This window comes from Asterias rubens, chromosome 1, assembly GCF_902459465.1.
Source record: "Asterias rubens chromosome 1, eAstRub1.3, whole genome shotgun sequence".
Lineage (NCBI taxonomy): Eukaryota > Metazoa > Echinodermata > Asteroidea > Forcipulatida > Asteriidae > Asterias > Asterias rubens.
Genome location: NC_047062.1, coordinates 4,581,730 through 4,602,743, shown reverse-complemented (window position 1 = coordinate 4,602,743; position 21,014 = coordinate 4,581,730). Strand labels below are relative to the sequence as shown.

General features: G+C 37.6%; 1 protein-coding gene across 1 annotated transcript; it reads right to left on the bottom strand.

Annotated features, from left to right (window-relative positions):
* Positions 1-2,984: 2,984 nt before the first annotated feature.
* LOC117294517 (neuronal acetylcholine receptor subunit alpha-10-like) lies at positions 2,985-17,443 on the bottom strand. Its single transcript, XM_033776967.1, has 6 exons — positions 17,380-17,443; positions 8,257-8,405; positions 7,429-7,473; positions 6,107-6,216; positions 4,390-4,928; positions 2,985-3,959 (listed from the first exon to the last, which is right to left on the bottom strand). The coding sequence occupies exons 1-6, from the start codon at positions 17,441-17,443 to the stop codon at positions 3,703-3,705; spliced, it is 1,164 nt and encodes a 387-aa protein (XP_033632858.1). The 3' UTR covers positions 2,985-3,702.
* Between the last annotated feature and the right edge of the window lie 3,571 nt (positions 17,444-21,014).

Below are 21,014 nucleotides of genomic sequence, written 5' to 3'. Positions count from 1 at the left end.
GTGTGGCCCAGATGACAAGCTACGCTCACAAATACATCACCGCGGACCAATCATCGAATCATGGAAAGCTTGCGTCATTGTGTATCCAATTAAATCATTGTATATTTCTTCTTGCAGATACAGATAGGGAACCAGTCTATGTTTGAATGATGCTTGAGTACGTCAATATGTGGAGGACTTCACTCCGTGTTCTCTACGGGGCCCCGACTTGGTGGAAAGACGGTGTTCTGGGTGCACGGCAAAGTGCAGAGCAGGAGGCACTCGTCGGAGAGGTGGCTCGTGGGGGCCAGCGGCGCTCCGTCCCCCACGAGCGTTAGCGTATGTGCCACTGACGTTGTCTCTGCTATGATGTGTCTGGGTTTATTTGGGTTTATAAGGGGAACCCAACCGCTAATTGGTAACAGGGAGACTGTCGATGTCCCGTAACCAATGGGAGGAAGAGGGGTGGTGGGCCCGGTTCACATACTTCCTGCGAATGCGATCCGAATTTTGACGTCACGTTGGTGTTTTCGCAGCGAATGGTTCGCAGGAGTTCAGGACGAGTCAACTAATGCGAACTATACAGTGTTGCGAATTTGTGACTTCAAAGTTCGTCAAGCATTCGCAGGAAGTTTTAACCGGGCTTGAGCGTTTAAAGTAGAAGGGTGTGATGGGCGATTATTTTCTAGGGGAAGGCATTGCTAAGAAGTCTGATGATATGGGAACAAGGGGCGTAAACGAAGTTAATAAATGAAGGGTTGGGAATAGAACGAGGAATTTTAGCTGTCATACAAGGTCATCAAGCGCGTGCTTTTCACAAGTTCCGAAATGTACTCCACGGCAGTAGAATAAAAAACAAGACTTGGTTCCCAAAGAACAAAATATACACTACACAGCAAAGTATATATTCATATACTTTTATTTCCTCCTTGCAATTTATTAATCTTGCGTGAACGCAACCGCTCAAAAGATTTTCGGTGAAAATATCCCAGACACGCTACCACGTTTAAAAATGAAATTGTCGAAATTGTCGATAGTTTAATCGATTGCAACGTTCACATAGGATTAAAACAATCACTCGGTTTTGAAACCAAAGCCAGTATTGCAACGTTCACATAGGATTAAAACAATCACTCGGTTTTGAAACCAAAGCCAGTATATATGTCCATATATTCCCTAACTAAAATTGGATCGTTTTAGGAATATAATATAGGCCTACTGTATGACACAAGTACTGATATAATCTGTGTAAATGATTACTTTACAAACATTAAGTAGTGCCAGTAGCAATAAGTTGGTCACCAATGACCATAAATTACAGGCAACTTTGTATGTCAGCCAATCTGTGTATAGGCCTATACAGCCCCTTATTGTAATACTATATGCAGCATTAATTTGAGTAGGCCTACGTTTTCGCAAAAATAAAAAAACTAGGCGAAATCTGGACTGTTCGACTTCAAGAAGCCAAGCCGAGTGAGAAGTGGAAAAGCCGGGTTTTTGTTTGTTTGTTATTAAACTCTAAATTCTGCGACATCGGTTTTTTAACCAAAGTTATACTATGCCTTGGATCATGTTGGAAATAAAAAATAGTGCAGGCCGAACAGCAGTGCTGATATAGTCTGTGTAAATGAATAATTTACAAACACTAAGTAGGGCAAGTAGCAATAATTTGGTCACCAAAGAGTACAAAATAGGCGAACTGTACATACATCATCCAGTAATGCGACAAGTCGCATTTTTAACTGCAACATTATTGGCAGCATTCGAGTGCGTTTTCGTAGCTGCGCTGTATTTTATGGTTTCCACAGCACACGATACTACACAGAATGAGACTTTTTCACTAAAGTATACTATTAATGGACTCGAGGCGCATTTTGAAGAACAAATCCCAGATCAAGTCACCCAATGACAACGGAACAGAGTAACAATAAAAAAGTACAGTAACATTTTAGTATTAGATTAAATCGAGTCATTAGGCCTTGTATTAGTTGGACAAAAAAGTCAGATTTTTTAAAATAAAACCCTCCAGGTCAATAATTTGATGTATAGTATGCAGGTGGTAGGCCCATAGCCCCTGACCATTCAAAGAAACACATTGGTTTGAACTTCAGGCAATTCCTCTCATTCAAAGGGGCACACAGACTTCGTCGGGCTATTTTGGCTGCAAAATAGACCCAAACGTGACGTGAAGGTCTTCAAGGCGTTAGGGTAAAAAAGGGTAAAACAAAATCGCCGTTTCGTGTCTTTTTCCAAATTATGAGGTAACGTGATTTTATAATCTTTAGAGTAATATACACATCTAGTTATTACATTTCCAGATGAATAGAAGACGATTACTTTTATCAAATTTAACTATTAATGTTATTATTATGAGTTTTTAACAAAAGAGACTGTGTTTTTTCAGATTATGAATACAAGTTTTAAATAATTATGAACATTCGACCGTAAGATTTTAATTTAGAGAGTCCGTGCTACAGCGTGTTCTGCGTAGTCTTAGGACACAGAATGCATCATCAAAATGTTACTTAAATATCAGTGGATAGTCACACTTCCATGAGTTACGATTGAGCAAGGCATTTAAAAAAAAAATGGCGCGGCGAGATCGTCACCATCCTGTGAACAATGGTTGCCTTTATTGTGTATAAAGTACATGTGCCAGGTATAAAGTAATACCCCCCACAAAACTATTTTCTTATGCATTCAATTTCCTTTTTAATGAATATTCATATCCTCAGGCGCCACCAACGGCGACCCCTCCGTCATTATTCTCTGCGTCTTCTTTTACAGGTAAAACAACATTCCATTCTTTTATTTTACTTTGCTATCACATTTTAGAATTATATTAAATAGTACTCAACTAGTTTGTCTCTTTTCGTACCTAAACTTTACTTGACCGACTTTGGTAAAAATGTATTATTTGCGATGTTTTACTAGTACCGTATACATCGTGGTGCTATTTTATTTTTGTAGAAGTGAAACGAAGGTTTATGCTTTGTAAATACTTGTTACTTTGCTATCACATTTTAGAATTATATTAAATAGTACTCAACTAGTTTGTCTCTTTTCGTACCTAAACTTTACTTGACCGAGTTTGGTAAAAATGTATTATTTCCGATGTTTTACTAGTACCGTATACATCGTTGTGCTATTTGATTTTTGTAGAAGTGAAACGAAGGTTTATGCTTTGTAAATACTTGTTGCCTTTGAGTTACCATTTCATAGTTTAAATATATAAATTAATTGAGGTTTAAGGAAACCCTCGAATAGTTATTCCTAAGGTTTATTCTTTTCTATACAATTAATTCGTTAGAAGGGTTCGGTCGCAAGATGGCGGGAGTTTTGGCGGGAAATACGGTCTTTGTTTCAGAGTTAATGGGTTATTATTTCCTTTGGAGCACATTGTTTATAAGTGTTGATGTTCCTTTCTAGTACAATTTATACGTGAACACAAGGGATAAGTGATTCAATTGTTCATGGTATTTTCCTTTAATAGATTGGTTCTTTCCGTAATAGTGTAGTTATTTAATTTGTAAATATCATTGTGCTTTAATTTATTTTATTATTATTATCAATTGTCATTATTCTCTGCGTCGGAGACGAACGAACATTGAATATTCTCTTCGTCTTCTTTTGCAGAATAAACGTTATAACTGCAGCCAAAGTGTCATCGTATCCCTCATTTTGACCTCAAAGTTAGACTGCCACATACACATAGCAATAAGCTCATGCCCGAAGCATGGCGAATGTTACCCAAATAAAAATAACAGATGCCACCAAGAATAAATAAAACAAGGCGCTGTCAGTCGTCCTTGCGATTGTCTTCCACGTGACGTCACTTTTCTGACGACTGATGTACGTCATGACCTTGATGACCAATGGCGGTACGGGTTTGTCGGTTGATCTGTGGAACAATCTGAGCACGTAGACCGAGGCAAAGATAGAAACGCAACCCAACACCACCATGCAGAAAATATAGACATCTGAAATACAAAGTGAGATGGTTCACTGTAAGTTGTCTGTTGGAACGTTAGGGGTCAGAATTTACCCGGATTCGGATCCATGGCCGGGGCTGGCCCATTTTGGGGTCAATGAGACCCGGTATCTGCTTCAAAATGACACATAAAACAACATAAACTTGGTTTCGCCATCGTGAGTCATCAGGTCGTTTGGACACTGTATTTGAGTTGTACAGTGCTGCGCCCTTTTCAGGCAAATATCCGTTTACGAATTGACTCCCCAAAGCGGCGCGCGTGTGACGTCAGTGCAAGGGGGTCGGTCAGTATTGAGGTATCCCATGCTCAAACTCCCTATGTACGAAAATGTACATACTTATGTCATTGTGCTTCGAGCAACGCTGTGAATGTTGTTTATTGTTGGTGTTTTTTACTCACAGAGGAAACCTTTACTTACTGAGTATGGGTGTTTCATCTCCCTGTGGTGCCATGTTGCCCGAGATGAGTTGTTGAAAGAGGATGAAAGCCAGTAGGTTGGACATTCCCAGTGAGATCTTCTCTCCAGACTCGGGTGGCATACAGAAGACCATGACAGTGATCATCGTGAGTAAAACAGAAGGTACCAGAATACTCAAGATGTAGAAGTTAGAAGCCCGTTCTAATGTCAGCGTATAGACAACCTGAGCGAAGGGGTATGCGCAGCAGTTGTATTTCTCCTCATAACGATGGGCGTCGACTCGAAGCAGCTGCCACACTCCACTGCTGCTGAAGACATCTTGGTTCGCGTCGAAATCGTCGAAGTACAACAGATCGAGGCGGGACATGTCGTAATTCCAGAACATAAAAGTCAGGTTGCACTGTTGAGTGTCGAAGGGGAACTTTAAAACATTGACTTTACACGTCACTCTGAGCATCGATGGTGTATACCAGTTGACATGACCACTGGGTTGGACAATTACTTCTATGGTGAGCTCGCTTGAAAATCCAAACCTTACACTGAAAAAGATGTCAAGGCAATGATATTTTGTTCATTCTAATATCACGTCGGATAAAAGGGAATCCGAAAACAGCATGAATTTATGTGATTCATAAACACTATGGCGTCAACGAATGTATTTCGGTCTCCATTTCATCTTTGATTCATAAATACCTCGGATAGTTTCGCTATTCCTATTGGCGGAGAGCGCGTCACGTGGGGTGTTTAAATGGTCGATAATGACCAGCTGGAGCTCTGTTTATAACCGGTTGTTTTCGGATACTACGCGCTAGTCTTGGTGCAAGACGTTTCTTGTTACGGGCGATGCAGGCGCTGTCGGTGAGTTGGCCGCGCTGTGTGTGAAAAGAAAACGAGAACGTCTTGCACCATGACTATACACGTACGAACGGATCCGGAAACTGTCACCTCAGTCATAACAGTAACACACGGACGTACAGAGCTCAAAGACGTCAGAAACGGATAAGTTTTACAGAGTTTCTTACTTAATTGCGGCTTTTAACCAAAAAGGCATTTATGAATGGGAATAAAAGAGTAGTGACTCGTTCTTAAACTGCCGTTTAAAACCTTGCAGGGTCGTTGCCGTCACCTTCGGCTCGGGCCTTGATCACACCGCAACGACCCTGCCGGTTTTAAACGGCCGTTTAAGAACTCGTCGCTACCCTTTTATTCCCTTAAAGGCAGTGGACACTATTGGTAATTACTCAAAATAATTGTTGTCATAAAACATTTCTGGATTACGAGTAATGGGGAGAGATTGATAGTATAAACCATTGTGAGAAATGGCTCCCTCTGAAGTGACGTAGTTTTCGAGAAAGAAGTAATTTTCCACGAATTTGATTTCGAGACCTCAAGTTTAGAATTTGAGGTCTCGAAATCAAGCATCAGAAAACACAACTTCGTGTGACAGGGGTGTTTTTTCTTTCATTATTATCGCGCAACTTCGATACCGATTGAGCTCAAATTTTCACAGGTTGGTTATTATATGTATATGTTGAGATACACCAAGTGAGAAGACTGGTCTTTGACAATTACCAATAGTGTCCACTGTCTTTAATAGTTTACATGTGTTGAGTTGCTACTTGAGAGTGTCATAAACCACATTCTGATCTTTTTTCCAACGGTTTTATATTTGTACAATTTCTTTACTCTTTGCCTCTGTTTGAACACCGCAGCTTACTTTTCATGTAGAACTAGACGTGGAGTCCAAACATCTGACGGTATTATAAATATCTCCTGCAGTCCATTGTAGTCGTCAGGATTCCAGACCAGATACTCGTCTTTCCATGCCTTTAAAGACAACAGTACAAACAAGTCATTGTAGTTTAAATACCTTCAACTCATTATTTTCATTCTAGAACGGGTCTTAATAAATCAAAATAGTATTCCAAGATATTCTTCTATTTTTATAGATAATAATACCCTGTCGTTTTTTAACGTTGCACAGACCACCAGGTTCCCTTTGAAGTTTTGGTTCAAGTTTATTTTAATTTACGCGTTGCATTATTGGCTAATATTTAGCAGCAAATTACGTACATAGGCCTTTTCGAAACCGCGGTTTCTGTATAATGGGCTACGGCTTGGGCTCCGTCGATAACTTTGAAAATGTTTTAAACCGGCAGGCCTATCTTTATTAGATATCAATGGCTATGCCCTTTCATCGATCTCTGGGAAAAAGCCAAAAACATGTGGTTTAGGAACGAGGTTGCGTACATGTTGGCTCTAAAAATGACGGATAGGCTAGGCCCATTGAATTTAAGTTTCAGCGTGTGTGTGGTCAAGTTTCCCTTTCTATGTTTAGTCACGGGCAAACTGTGCCAACAAATGACGAGGATCTAGTGTGAGATAAAACAACTTATCGAATGCATTGCGTTAGTGATTTATTGCATAATCACCAGTGAAATTATGGAGTATTCCAGTCCAATTGGCTTTGCCTTGTGAAATGGAACAGTTCAGACGTCACCTCTTAATTATACGCTTCAACGCACTCAAATGCACCCAATTACTGTATATTGCTATATACATAAGTTATTACATTACATCAATGCTCAAGTTGCCCCCCCCCCCCCCCCCCCACCACCCCAACGTGGAGCTGCACTGAGCCCCTACCATTTGTAGAGACCAGCCTCTACTCCCACACGGCTACTGTTACGACGAATTGAGATAACCTTGTTGGAAGCATGATCGATTACTCCATGTTGATATAGTTTATAACACTTCAGGATTGTGACTACTGGTTTTTTTTACCAATGTATTTTTGTCAATGTATATAATAATAATTTTTATTTGATGTCCTTTTCTTTGTTAACTTCTACTTCATGTAATTTTTTTAACATATTATGATGTAACATGTGCAATTCAGTTTTTTTAACTGCGAGTCATGTTTTAATAAACCATTTTTGAATTGAATTGAATTGAATTGATAGATTTATTATTTTGGAAAATTAAACGACCCATGTCCAATGTTATTCCGTAAGGCAAAGGCCCGGCGGCTTTACTTACCAACTTTCGCCAGATGTCCAATGTCAACTGCTGCCGAGTTTCATCCTGTAAAACATCAAATAATGAACTCGATCAACATTATTTTACAAGTTGCCTGTTTACGGTGTATATTTTATACTTTATAAACAAATCTTAATTAATGTACAAGTTTAGCAATTCTTGTTCAATACGCATGGGTGTTAAAGGGAAGGTAAACGTTTGGTAATTACTCAAAACAAATAGTAACTTTAAAAAACTGACTTGGTAACGAGCATTGGAAAGCTGTTGGTAGTATAAGACATTGTGAGAAATGACTCCCTCTGAAGTAACTAGTTTTTTAGAAAGAGGTAATTTCTCATTAAAAAATTAAAAGACTTCTAGCCAGTCTTTTATTCCCATCTGAAAGCACACATTTAATCGGTAAAACAAGGATGTTTTCTTTCATCATTTTCTCGCAACTTCGATGACCAATTGAGCCCAAATTTTCACAGGTTTTTTATTATATGCTTATGTTGGGATACACCAAGCGAGAAGACAGGTCTTTGACAATTACCAAACGTGTTTTAAAGTGCCTTTAAACAAGTCACTTTTTTAACTTATGGTTAGGACTGTTGTTCAAAATTGTCTGAAGAGCTTTGGGAAAGAACTACTTTTTAAGCCCCCACTGTCCAAAAGTAGTTGGTCTACTCACCATAAACAAAGTTTTTGTTAAACAACTGTCGTGAATTGTTTTAGTCAAAGTTATGTAGCCTAAACCTAAACAAACGAAGAAAAAAACGTCGGTATTGTAACAACCCCATCTCTCCCACCTCAGAATAATAAAATAGGTAAGAATCAGAAATGACTCACAAATTCTACGATTTGCTTAATCAGTAAACGCAAAGTGACGTTAAGCGGTTGCGACGAGTTCAACACTGGTATGACATCCTTTGATCCATACTTGCTCAGTAGATCCCTTGTGAGATTTTTAGCGTGTTCATTCCCACTTACTTGTGTCCCTTGATAAAGAAAATAAATATTGTGAAACATTTGAGTGTATAAATAGGGAAAGGTTTGATAAACCAGTGATGCATTTTGACAGCCGATGATGATCTTTATAGGGTGCGTTCATTTAGCTTCCCTGGGTCGACCCCGCTGTGTGGCGGTTTTTTGTTTCCAGGACGAACGTGGGTTATAATCTGCACATGTTCGTCCTGGGAAAAAAAAACACCACACACCGGAGTCGACCCGGGGAAGCTAATCGAACGCACCCACTGTTCGAAAGATTATTCAGTACATCACAGATTAGTGGTAATACTTTAGTGGAGTTCGAAAGACCTTCTCACGTGACCTTGTGTAGTAGATGTTAAATTTGCATCAGGGATAAAGAACATTTATTTTGGTTTTACCCATACACCGATGTGTGTTAGCACTGTATACTAATATTTTCCCGAGTTCTGTAAAAAAAAAAAAAAAATGCATTGCTCTGGAATTGCAAAGGTCGATGGGTTTTGTTAGTCTGAAAAATTAGTTCCTTCCATCGGAATGTGAATTCGTCCACTCAAAATATTATTTTGTGTCCTCGAACAAAATTGTAGTTTGGGGGAACGAAAACTATGTTTCTGGGGGAAGCAGCAAAAAAGTCCTTCTTGTCACTCACTTTACGGGGTCCGTGACTAGACCGCCTTGTGGTCCTATACACATAACGCAACGAACAACAATTTTTGCACGGGGGATTAAGAATATAACTTTGTGTTTACCCTTACACCGACGTAACATACTCAATAATTTTCCGACTTTGGAAGGGCAAATCACTCGGGTGGGATTCAAAACCCACGACCTTGTGCAGTCCTATAGAGCAGATGTCTTATTACCGTAGACCGCCAGCCAGTGCAGCCTGCTGGATAGAGGCAGTTCGCATCCTTACCAGCGGGTTCCGCAAAGATTTATAGCCTAGCTTTGGTGTTGCTTTGTACTGTTTTTATGAGGTATGGAAATAAGAGTTTGAATTGAATTGAAATGAATTGAATGGGAATCTATATGTACATAATAGGTATTCTGAACACAGCAGCGTCATTTACAAGTCTAAATACGATCTCTAGATCGGTGCAACATGTTATCTTTCATCTTTCTACACTGATACCATCACTGCACAATTGGTTAAAGTAAATTATGCTCCATGTCGAGATCCCGAAATAAAAAATTCAAACACGATTAATCCTTCAGCATTTTCCACCCAAATGCAGAGGTGTTGTTTGCAGTTTGCTTGACTGAATCTAATTTCATTTAATCAGACACTGTATCTCTAAAGAGTCGTCTTCTGACTCGAAACAGCCGTTTTCATGAAGCGAAAATTCAAAACAACTTCAAAGAGAGATATGTTGCAAAGTTTGTCTTTGGCACATTTTAATTTGCCAAAAAACACACTTCTCTGTTCATTCGTGTTTCTATGGGGTTTGTTTTATTCATTTAGGCGTATTGTACGCTACACTTTTGAAAACTATTCGGACAGTTCTGTTCATTCGTTTAACCGTATTTTACTTCACTTATCGCACGCAACACTTTTGAATAGTATTTGAAAAGAAACATATTTTCATCTAAAATCCTGTAATTACTAAGAACTTCTATTTCTTGTCTAATGAGAATTCGACGCCAACCTGGATGAATGTCAAGAAGAATGGGTAAGAAAGTGTAGATTCGTGATTACATGTACTCGCCTTCGGCTCGTATTCACGAATCTACACTTTCTTACCCATTCTGCTAAAGTGAAGATTCGTGATTACCATGTACTCCCCTACGGCTCGTATTCACGAATCTTCACTTTAGCATAATGGGTAAGAAAGTGTAGATTCGTGGATAGATGAACGATCCGAGGGCGAGTATACGAATATACACTTGAGAGTCTATTTTATGACTTAAACGTCGCGACGTTTGGTCACAATTTGCTATTTTGCAAAATTTATAAGCATGTTATAGTGGTTGCAACATTATTGAGGCCATGTTTTGATCAATTAACAATAAGTTTTTTCTTAAGTAAATTAATTAACTTGAAAATGATTTTGGAAATTGAAATAACTACATGTTTTCAGCTTTGTTTGCACATCATGCAGGGACTGACATCATGTTATCTTTCAATTTGGACAGACAGATATTTCAGTCGAATCTATACAGTCAAGTGTAGATTCGTAAATATAGAGTGACGTCACAGAAATAGTTTAATACATACGAAACCATTTTCACACAACAAATTGTAGTGTTGACAAATGGCCTTTGTTTTTAATCTTGGGTTAGGTTATATCGACCTTTGTAATTAAAGGAGCACAATACTTCAACAATTTAAGATGAATCATCTGAGATTTGGTTTTTTGTTCATACAAAAATACTTAAGGCAAACTGTAAAAGCCATAATTGCCGGAAGGAGACGATGACAAACTGAATTATTCAGACTAATAATATGAACCAACAAAGACATTTCCACATATTTAAATTTACGGCAATTTTAATGAAAAACCCAAGGATGCGAGCGGAAGTGAGGAACCATCAAAACAACTATTTATTAACCAAACATCCCATTAACTCAGCAACAAATTACCAAAAAAACAATGCATTGTAATAATTGCGACTTCGTCCTTGGGTTGTTTTATCTTTGATCTGTCATAGAAATATCGTAAATTCAAGAGACAAACCACAACTTTCACAATACAGGTACAAGTAATCCCATTGGGTGGAGTCAGAGTAACTAAAGTGGGGGGGGGGGAGGGGGGGGGGGCAAGTAACCAAAGGGTTATTCGTACAAAAACAATCAGTGACAGTTACCCGTACACGTATAAATTATCAAAACATAAATGAAGAAACAAAAAATACTAAACAAATTAAAATGAACTCGGTATAAATCCCACGCCGTTTTTTCTTACCTACAAATCCATCAAGTAGGCCTATAACCTTCACATAGAAAAACAACGCAGAAATGACAGAAATTGAGAATAATACGGTCGTTTGCATAGAAAGGGGACACTGACAATGACAATGTGAATACCGTGATACCTTAAAGGGAAGGTACACAATTGGTAATTACTCAAAACAAATATTAACTTAAAAACTGACTTGGTAACGACCATTGGAGAGCTGTTGATAGTACAACACATTGTGAGAAACGGCTCCCTCTGAAGTAGCATAGTTTTTGAGAAAGAGGTAATTTCTCACTGAAATAATTAAGAGTCAGTTCAGGTAAATAATTGTCATACTTGCTCACGGTCAAAAAATGATTTTTTTTTATACTTTGTGGGTGGTAGGGCCTTGGGGTGCAAGTAAACAAAATTGCATTTTCAATTCTATATATAGCCCGTTGCCATGGTTACGGCTCATTTTGTTTTTTGGCCATTTTAGGCCGATTTGGGGGTCTGAAAAACTGGTTTTTAGCTCATATTTACAACTCCACCCCACCAAAATGCAAAATTATTTCAAAAAACCTTTTATATCACTACAAAGTATCATCCTTGGCCTTCCTTGAGAAAAAAAATTATTGCTTTAAATATCACCCTTGTGCTATTTTTGCATCATGCATTACAGTATGTTTTTGGAACTTGCAAAATCGAAATTTTTACCCTATTTTTGGACCCCAAAATGTCAACTTGCCAGGGGTCTCAGAAAATTTTCCTTTCGGCTGTGATTAGGGCCAACATTGGTCTTTCCATATCTGGTGTCAAAAACTTGGGCAATTGTATCCTGATGTGACAGTACTGCCTCAAAACTAGACCTTATTCCAAAAAACGTGAAAAATGCCTTTTTAAGGGTCTTTTCACATAATATCGACATACGTGTCCATGGTAAAAAAAAAAAAAGGAATATTTTTCTTATACTTTGTGGATGGTAGGGACTTGGGGTCCAAATAAACAGCATTTACATTTCAAATCATAATATAACACGTTGCCATGGTAACAGTTCATTTGTGTTTAGGCCACTTTAGGCCGATTTGGGGGTCTGAAAAACTTTTTTTTTAAGTTAATATATACAACTCCACCCCACCAAAAAACAAAAATATTTCATGAAACCTTTTACATCACTACAAAGTATCATCCTTGGCTTTACTTGAGAAAAAAAAATATTGCTATAAATTTTACCCTTGTGCTAATTTTAGAACGTGCATTAGAATATGTTTTTTTGAACTTGCAAAATCAACATTTTTACCATATTTTTTGCCCTCAAAATTTCATTTTTTCAGGGGTCTCAGAATATTTTCCTTTCGGGTTTGATCAGGGCCAAAATTTGTCTTTTTATTTCTGGTAAGAAAAACTTGGGCAAGTATATCCTGATGTTAACAGTACTGTCTCCAAAATAGACTTTTTTTCCCAAACAGAACAATGCATTTTGAATTGTTTTTTCTTCATATTGAATTTATAACATTAAAAAGTAATAATTCTATCAATCTTGCAGCTTTTCCTAAGCACTCTATGGCTTAGTGGATTACCCAACATTGATCAGGAACTGTTGATGACCTTAATTTTAGAATTTGCCCGGCCCAGCCCCAATCATATTTCTTGACATTGCATAAAACAATGTTTTGTGAATAGCGCCTCTTTTTTTGAAAGTGTTCCCTTTCGGTTGTTATTGGTATTTTCATGTCTTCTGGGTAGAAACACTGTGTTTATTGTATCTTGCTGTGACTGATCATGCCTTAAGTATAGTAATTTTTCCAAAAACAATGCATGCTTGTTAAAATCTGGCACTGTTTCCATGCCCTTTGAGTAATGAATACAAAGTTTTTATTTAAACATAATGGTATCCAACCAAACCGTAACCAATGCTTTGCCACTGAGAGTTCTTGATTTGGCTACTTTACCTATTGTACAGGTATGATTCCCATTGCAAGTAGAGTACGATGAGCATTATTTACAAGTTGTCTTTAACACAGGGCCTACTCTCCTTGGTCCCTGCCTGCTACCAAATGTAAAACTTTTCATAGAGATAGAGATCATAAACAATGTAGTTTCTGTGCTTGAGGCAGATGGTTTTGAGCATCCAATCATGTCCAACACAAATGTGGGAAATTAAAAAACCCGCTTAAAAGTGTTGGAAAAGTTTGCCAAGATCTTATTAAAAACAATGATACTAACGATTTGCAAGATGAGCGTAAGAGATCATTTAAAAGGAACACGTTGCCTGGGATCGGTCAAGTTGGTATTTGAAATGCGTTTGTAACCGCTTGTTATGAAAAATGCATGGTTAGAAAGATGTTTTGAGTGATACTTGTGTGGATCATTATATTCTACTTTTAAAATATCTTTCTAATCATATGCATTTTGTAATAAACGTTTACAAACGCTTTTCAAAGACCAACTCGACCGATCCAAGGCAACGTGTTCCTTTAATGGAACAACATTGAAAGAAGTTGTAAATACTTGCACCTGCTAAACATAAATAAGTAAGATGCATTTGCAGTGACAAAAGTTTATTCAGGCTAGTTTGATTATTTTTTCCATTCACTATCTTACTAGTTCATAATTGTTATATATGTCTCTGAGAACGATCAACAAAAAACATTGTCAAACATTACCTGCTGAATTGTTTATCACGTTAAATAAACCAACTCTTTTATTGTTTGCAACAGTACAATTGAAAGGAACCCCACCATGGATGGGGGAACTGCTTACAGAAGGCCAAAGCAGGTGAATGGCCATTTAGATACTTTGGACACAGTACTTGCTCACTTTTAGAGCCTCTTTGTTCTGATGGGGATGAACATGTTTAGTTTGGTAGCGGGCAGGGGACCAAGAAGACTGTTATAAGGCCATGTATAGACAAGAATAGTAAAGAATGCTCATCGCACTACTTCACTTCTTGCAATGTGAATCATACCTGTACAACTAGGTAAAGTAGTCATGACAAAACAAGAACTCTCAGTGGCAAAGCATACATGGTTATAAACTTTTTATATGTTACTTAAAGAGCATGGAAACAGTGCCATATTTTTTTAACAAGCATGCTCGTTTTTGTTTTTGATCAATTCAAAATGCAGTTTTATTGTTTTTGGAAAAATTACCATGTTTGAGGCAGAAGTGTCACAACAGGATCCAATAAACGAAAGCGTTTCTCCCCAGCAGACATGCAAACCATAATGATAGCCCAATCACAACCAAAAGGGAAATATTCTGAGAACCAATGAACAATTAAGACAATACAAACTTTCTTTATGTGCAAGGGGAATTAAAAAATGTGACTTTCAAAAAAGAGGCGCTGTTCACAAAACTTTTTTTTTTTTATGCAATGTCAAGAAATATGATTGGGCCGAGTCGGGGCGGGGCAAATTCTAAGATTTAGGTCATCAACAAGTCCTGATCAATGTTTGGTAATGCACTAAGCCTACAGAGTGCTTATGAAAAGCTGCCAGATTAATGGAATTATTTCTAACTTCTTCATGTTATAAATTCAAAATGAAGCAAATATTTCAAAATGCATTTCTCTATGTTTTCGGGGAAAAGGGTTTATTTTTGAGACAGTTCTGTTACATCAGGATACAATTGCCCGAGTTTTTCTTACCAGAAATAAAAAGACAAATTGTGGCCCTGATCAAAACCGAAAGGAAAATATTCTGAGACCCCTGAAAAAATGAAATTTTGAGGGCAAAAAATATGGTAAAAATGTTGATTTTGCAAGTTCAAAATAACATATTCTAATGCACGTTCTAAAAATAGCACAAGGGTAAAATTTATAGCAATATTTTTTTGTCTCAAGTAAAGCCAAGGATGATACTTTGTAGTGATGTAAAAGGTTTTATGAAATATTTTTGTTTTTTGGTGGGGTGGAGTTGTAAATATTAACTATAAAAAAAAGTTTTTCAGACCCCCAAATCGGCCTAAAGTGGCCTAAACACAAATGAACTGTTACCATGGCAATGTGTTATATTATGATTTGAAATGTAAATGCTGTTTATTTGGACCCCAAGTCCCTACCATCCACAAAGTATAAGAAAAATATTCCTTTTCTTTTTACCATGGACACGTATGTCGATATTATGTGAAAAGACCCTTAAAAAGGCATTTTTCACGTTTTTTGGAAACAAGTCTAGTTTTGAGGCAGTACTGTCACATCAGGATACAATTGCCCAAGTTTTTGACACCAGATATGGAAAGACCAATGTTGGCCCTAATCACAGCCGAAAGGAAAATTTTCTGAGACCCCTGGCAAGTTGACATTTTGGGGTCCAAAAATAGGTTAAAAATGTCGATTTTGCAAGTTCTAAAAACATACTGTAATGCATGATGCAAAAATAGCACAAGGGTGATATTTAAAGCAATAATTTTTTCTCTCAAGGAAGGCCAAGGATGATACTTTGTAGTGATATAAAAGGTTTTTTGAAATAATTTTGCATTTTGGTGGGGTGGAGTTGTAAATATGAGCTAAAAACCAGTTTTTCAGACCCCCAAATCGGCCTAAAATGGCCAAAAAACAAAATGAGCCGTAACCATGGCAACGGGCTATATATAGAATTGAAAATGCAATTTTGTTTACTTGCACCCCAAGTCCCTTCCACCCACAAAGTATAAAAAAAATTCATTTTTTGACCGTGAGCAAGTATGTCAATATTTACCTGAACTGACTCTTAAAGACTTCTAGCCAGAAGTCTTTTATTCCTATCTGAAAGCACACAAATTTGTCCAACAAGGGTGTTTTTTCTTTCATAATTTACTCGCAACTTCGATGACCAATTGGGCTCAAATTTTCACAGGTTTGTTATTTTATGCTTATGTTGGGATACACCAAGTGAGAAGACTGATCTTTAACAATATTACCAAACATGTTCAGTGCCTTAGAGACACTGGGCACTATTGGTAATTGTCATACACCAGTCTTCTCACTTTATAGTGTATCTCAATATTTGCATAAAATAACAAACCTGCTAAAATTTGAACTCAATTGGTCGTCGAAGTTGCGAGATAGTAATGGAGGAAAAAGCACCCTTGTCACACTAAGTTATGTGTTTTCAGAAACTTGATTTCGGGACCTCAAATTCTACGTCTGAGGTCTCAATATCAAATACAAATATTTTAGTGGAAATTACTTCTTTCTCGAAGACTACGTTACTTCAGAGAGAGCCGTTTCTCACATTGTTTATACTATCAACATCTCTCCATTGCTTGTATTACCAAGTAAGTTTTTATGCAAACAACTATTTGGAGTAATTACCAATAGTGTCCAGTGCCTTTATTACAACCAGTGAAAACATTGTTATATCTGATAAAAGACAAAAAACGCATCTTTTGGGGTGCATAATATTTTATTTTCATAATCACAAGTCCGTGGAAGGCAAGCTGAACATGATCGTGTGGTTCATTGCCGACGTAGGAATCACATTATGTTATCCAAAAGGCGAGCTGCAAGCATTCCCGACAACTCCAGCAGAAATGGGGTTTAAAATTCAAATTAAATTGAATTAACCTATAAACAGCACCCAGGACGGTAGGGCTCCTCACTCAGAATCCTTGCCCCTCCCCATCCCGCCCTCACAACAAAAATTAAATATTAAAAAATTGAGATTTAAATCAAAGCAAAAATGAAGGCCATGTACAAAATAAAACACCAGTTGATCGTCCGGGTTTTTCAAAAAAGAGGAGGATGAGGAACTTTTTTTATTATCTTTTATTTCTTTCAAAGGCGTTTTAATATAAACTGGCCACCCATTCTTCAGTTTAAAGTCAGCGCTTACTTTATGTTTACAATTTCTTAAAAGATTAGGAAGTCTAATACAATACACAGAAAATTTGTATTTTTTAACAAAAATTTTTATTTTTTTGCTGAATGGTTCGATACATGAAATTACCTCCCCCCCCCCTCTAAAATGACTCGACACATAATATCCCACCTCCATCATGCCTTTACCCCCCCCCCCCCCCCACCCCTGCTTGCCCCCCCCCCCCCCCACACACACACACCTTCCGTACATACTACTGTTAAAGACATTGGCGTTTCCCCATGAACAAATGTTTGCAATCTTACCTGTACATCCTAAGATAAGAAGAGTCCGTAACAGTGTCTGGGGCGTGGCTATCCACTTGGCCATGTTTGATCACATCGTTTGTTTGTATCTGATCACAAAACGCCAGTTCACTCCCAGTCGCAATTCATCTAAGTGATGCTACACGGATAGTAAAATGTGATGTTTCTATTACGTTTAGAGTGGATTTACACCAAGGTTTTTTTTTTTTTATAACTTAATAAAATACCTGTATTTTTCGTAGCAACACTAAGTGCCGGTTTTCGTGCCTATTGACCGTGCATACCCCTATATTGCATGCAGTCGTTGCTTAATACACGCCTCAGAAAATAGTATCGAGTGACTCACCCCACAATTTAAGCAAATCCTTTGAAATAACAAACACAATGGAGTGGTGCATATCGGTTCTGTGTGTGTATATATATATACACGACCCATTAATAATGACGTAGAGCATTCTTTTATAATAATTATTGAGAAACTTTATCTCTTTTTTGATGGATATTTATTTTATTAGGAGAATTCTAGTCAACAATACACGATTTTTATATAGCAATTTTCTAGGTTTCAATGAACAACATAACAAACGATGGGGACAAAACGGTAAGCTATTGTTATCAGGGACTATGTGAATGCTCATAAAACAGGCTTTTACAGCCTGAACAGTTCACTGGAAAGAATTATTTCTCTGTAGTAAGGCAGTTGACACTTTTGGTAATTACTCGAAATAATTATTAGCATAAAACCTTACTTGCTAACGAGTAATGTGGAGAGGTTGATAGTATAAAACATTGTGAGAAACGGCTCCCTCTGAAGTGGCATAGTTTTCGAAAAAGAAGTTGTTTTCCACGAAGTGGATTTCGAGACCTTAAGTTTCGAATTTGAGGTCTCTAAATAAAGCATCTGAAAGCACAAAACTTCGTGTGACAAGGTTTTTTTTCCGACGACCAATCAAGCTGAAATTTTCACAGGTTTGGTATTTTATGCATATGTTGAGAGACACCAATTGACAATTACCAATAGTGTCCATTGTCTTTAAAACTTTCATAATTATCAGTGAGTCTTCAGATTATGTTTGTTTTAATTTGATATGAGAATACTGAATTTTGTCTATGCATAGAGAACTAAAAGTGGTAGGACAATATCTCTAAAAATGGGTCATATTATTATGTGTAACAGATGATAGTGAAGCCAGTTTAGTTACGTTAAGCCAATTAGGTGGAACATACCAACACCTCTCCTAATAGACGTTTATCGTGGCGTCTCCATCTTGGTCGTGTCCCTTGTATCGAATAACACTAATGAATGGTAATAATCATTTTGCAAATAGGAACCAGTTTATTTTGTGCTTCCAGCCTCAGTTTTATTATACATTGATATAAATGGGGAAAATTCATAATGGATGTACCACGATCATCAAAGGTCTATTGGTTGTCTGTTATTATAAGATGGACAACTTCATATAGTTTAATATAGTTGCTGTCATGTATTTCTCCCGTTCAATCATTTTGAAAAAGAAGAGAAAAAAAAGCCGTTGTTCGAAGTTTCTGTCATAAGGTTTTTTCCTAATAAGATGATTAAAATAAACACAATTGTCAGTTAATCGAATACAAATTGACTATAGAGTGGGATTTTAACCTGCAACTTCCAGATTAATGTGCCGGCCCGCTACCATTTTGTCGTCCATGTATTATGATGTTTTTTCTGCATTCAACAACATTGTTAACTCATCTTCTCATCCGTATGTTGATTTTTGAAAACAAAACATTAGCTATCATCTGCTTAGGCTTATCCAATTGATTTTTTTCACGAACCGCAGTCAATTTGTGAAGTTATTGATAATGTTCACTGCTGAGTACTTATCACCAACAGGTGCTCCACGTGACCCAATAAAAACTCCATTGTTTTCACTGTATAATCTGACTTTAAATCCAATCAAGCGTTCATATACGTTTACGTAGGTAACTCGGCACGACCCTTAAAGGCATTGGTCACTACATGTATATTGGTAGTTACTCAAAGTATCTTGTTAGCAAAAAAACTTACTTGGTAACGAGCAATGGAGAGCGGTTGATAGTTTACAACATTGTGAGAAACGGCTCCCTCTGAAGTAACGTAGTTTTCGTGAAAGAAGTAATTTTCCACTAGAATATTTGAATTTGATTTCGAGACCTCAGAATTATTTTTTGAGATCTCGAAAATCTGAAACCACACAACTTCGTGTTACAAGGGTGTTTTTTCTTCCATTACTATCTCGCACCGTCCATGACCAATTGAGCTAACATTTCCACAGGTTTGTTATTTTGTGCTACGTTGAGATACACCAGGTGAGAAGACTGGTATTTTACAATTACCATAGTGTCCAGTGTCTTCAAGTTAGGACGTTAAGGCAAGGGTGCTTGCTTGTTGGCGGAGTGAAGATCGGTCACAAAAGTGCTGTCATAAACAACACTTGGAGAGCTGAGTGCTGAGGAAAGACAACTGAGTTAAAAACTTGACTCCAAAAACTTGACTCCATAAATTGGCGTTCCGTGATAGTTCACAACGTATAAGAAAAAAACATCTTTCTAAACATATGCGTTTCATCATACAAAATGTTTCAAACGCATTTCATAGAACAACTAACAAAACAATCGCTTTCTTTAAATTCAGTATTTAACAAAATCGTGTAAGTACAACTATATATTACTCTAATCAAAACATGCCAGAAACCAGTGTCTTTAATGAAAATATACACGCAGGATGTAAAAATGAGGGCACACTTCGGTTCCGCAATAAAATCGAGAAACATTGCTGTGCGACTGGTTTTTTCACCTGTGCTTTACGTGTATGCATCTTTACATTGTGTCTTCCTATGACATTATTAAGGGAATCAATGTGTGGTGAAGAGGTTTTCAACTAGTGGTTTAATCCAAACGAGGCCTGGTTCTTGATAATTTTACCGAGGAGAAGTCGAGGTAAATTATCAAGAACCAGGCCTCGGCGGGTTTAAACCACTAGTTGAAAACCGATTCAACACACTTTGATTCCCATTCATAAATAACCTTTTCGGTCAAAAACATCATCACTTTTTGGTCAAACCCTCCAGCTATGAAATGGTAAAACCATCTGCCGCCCTCGCGTAAACAACTCCTTATAAGGGAATGCTGTGCGCGTCGCGCGTATCGCGTGATGTGGCACAGCTGTTTCAGCCGTTGCTCTCGACCAATAGGATTGCAGAAACTAGCTTATAAGCACAGGTGCAAACTCGCGTGTCACGCCCATGAATTAACACCTTTTACCGGTCATAAACAAAGGTGTATACACACCCATGTGACGCACTCTCCACCAATAGGAATAGCGAAACTGTCTGAGGTATTTATGAATGTTGGTTATCAAATCGTTATCAATGTTGTGTCATTACTTTCAAAACGGTTTAAGATCTCTTGAAGCTTACAAAGAACATTTTATGTTCTTATAAAATGTTTGTTGTTAACTCCTCGCTTTACTTTTGTTCAGGCTATGCATGTGTGTAAGTGCGTTGACGGTGTCCAAGATATTTCTGTCCCGGGTCCCGCACGCCCCGGAGATGTAGCCTTGACTCAAGGCTGTTGGCGTAGTGTGCCCCGGCCCGGTGCGGCACGATTCGGCAGTGCAC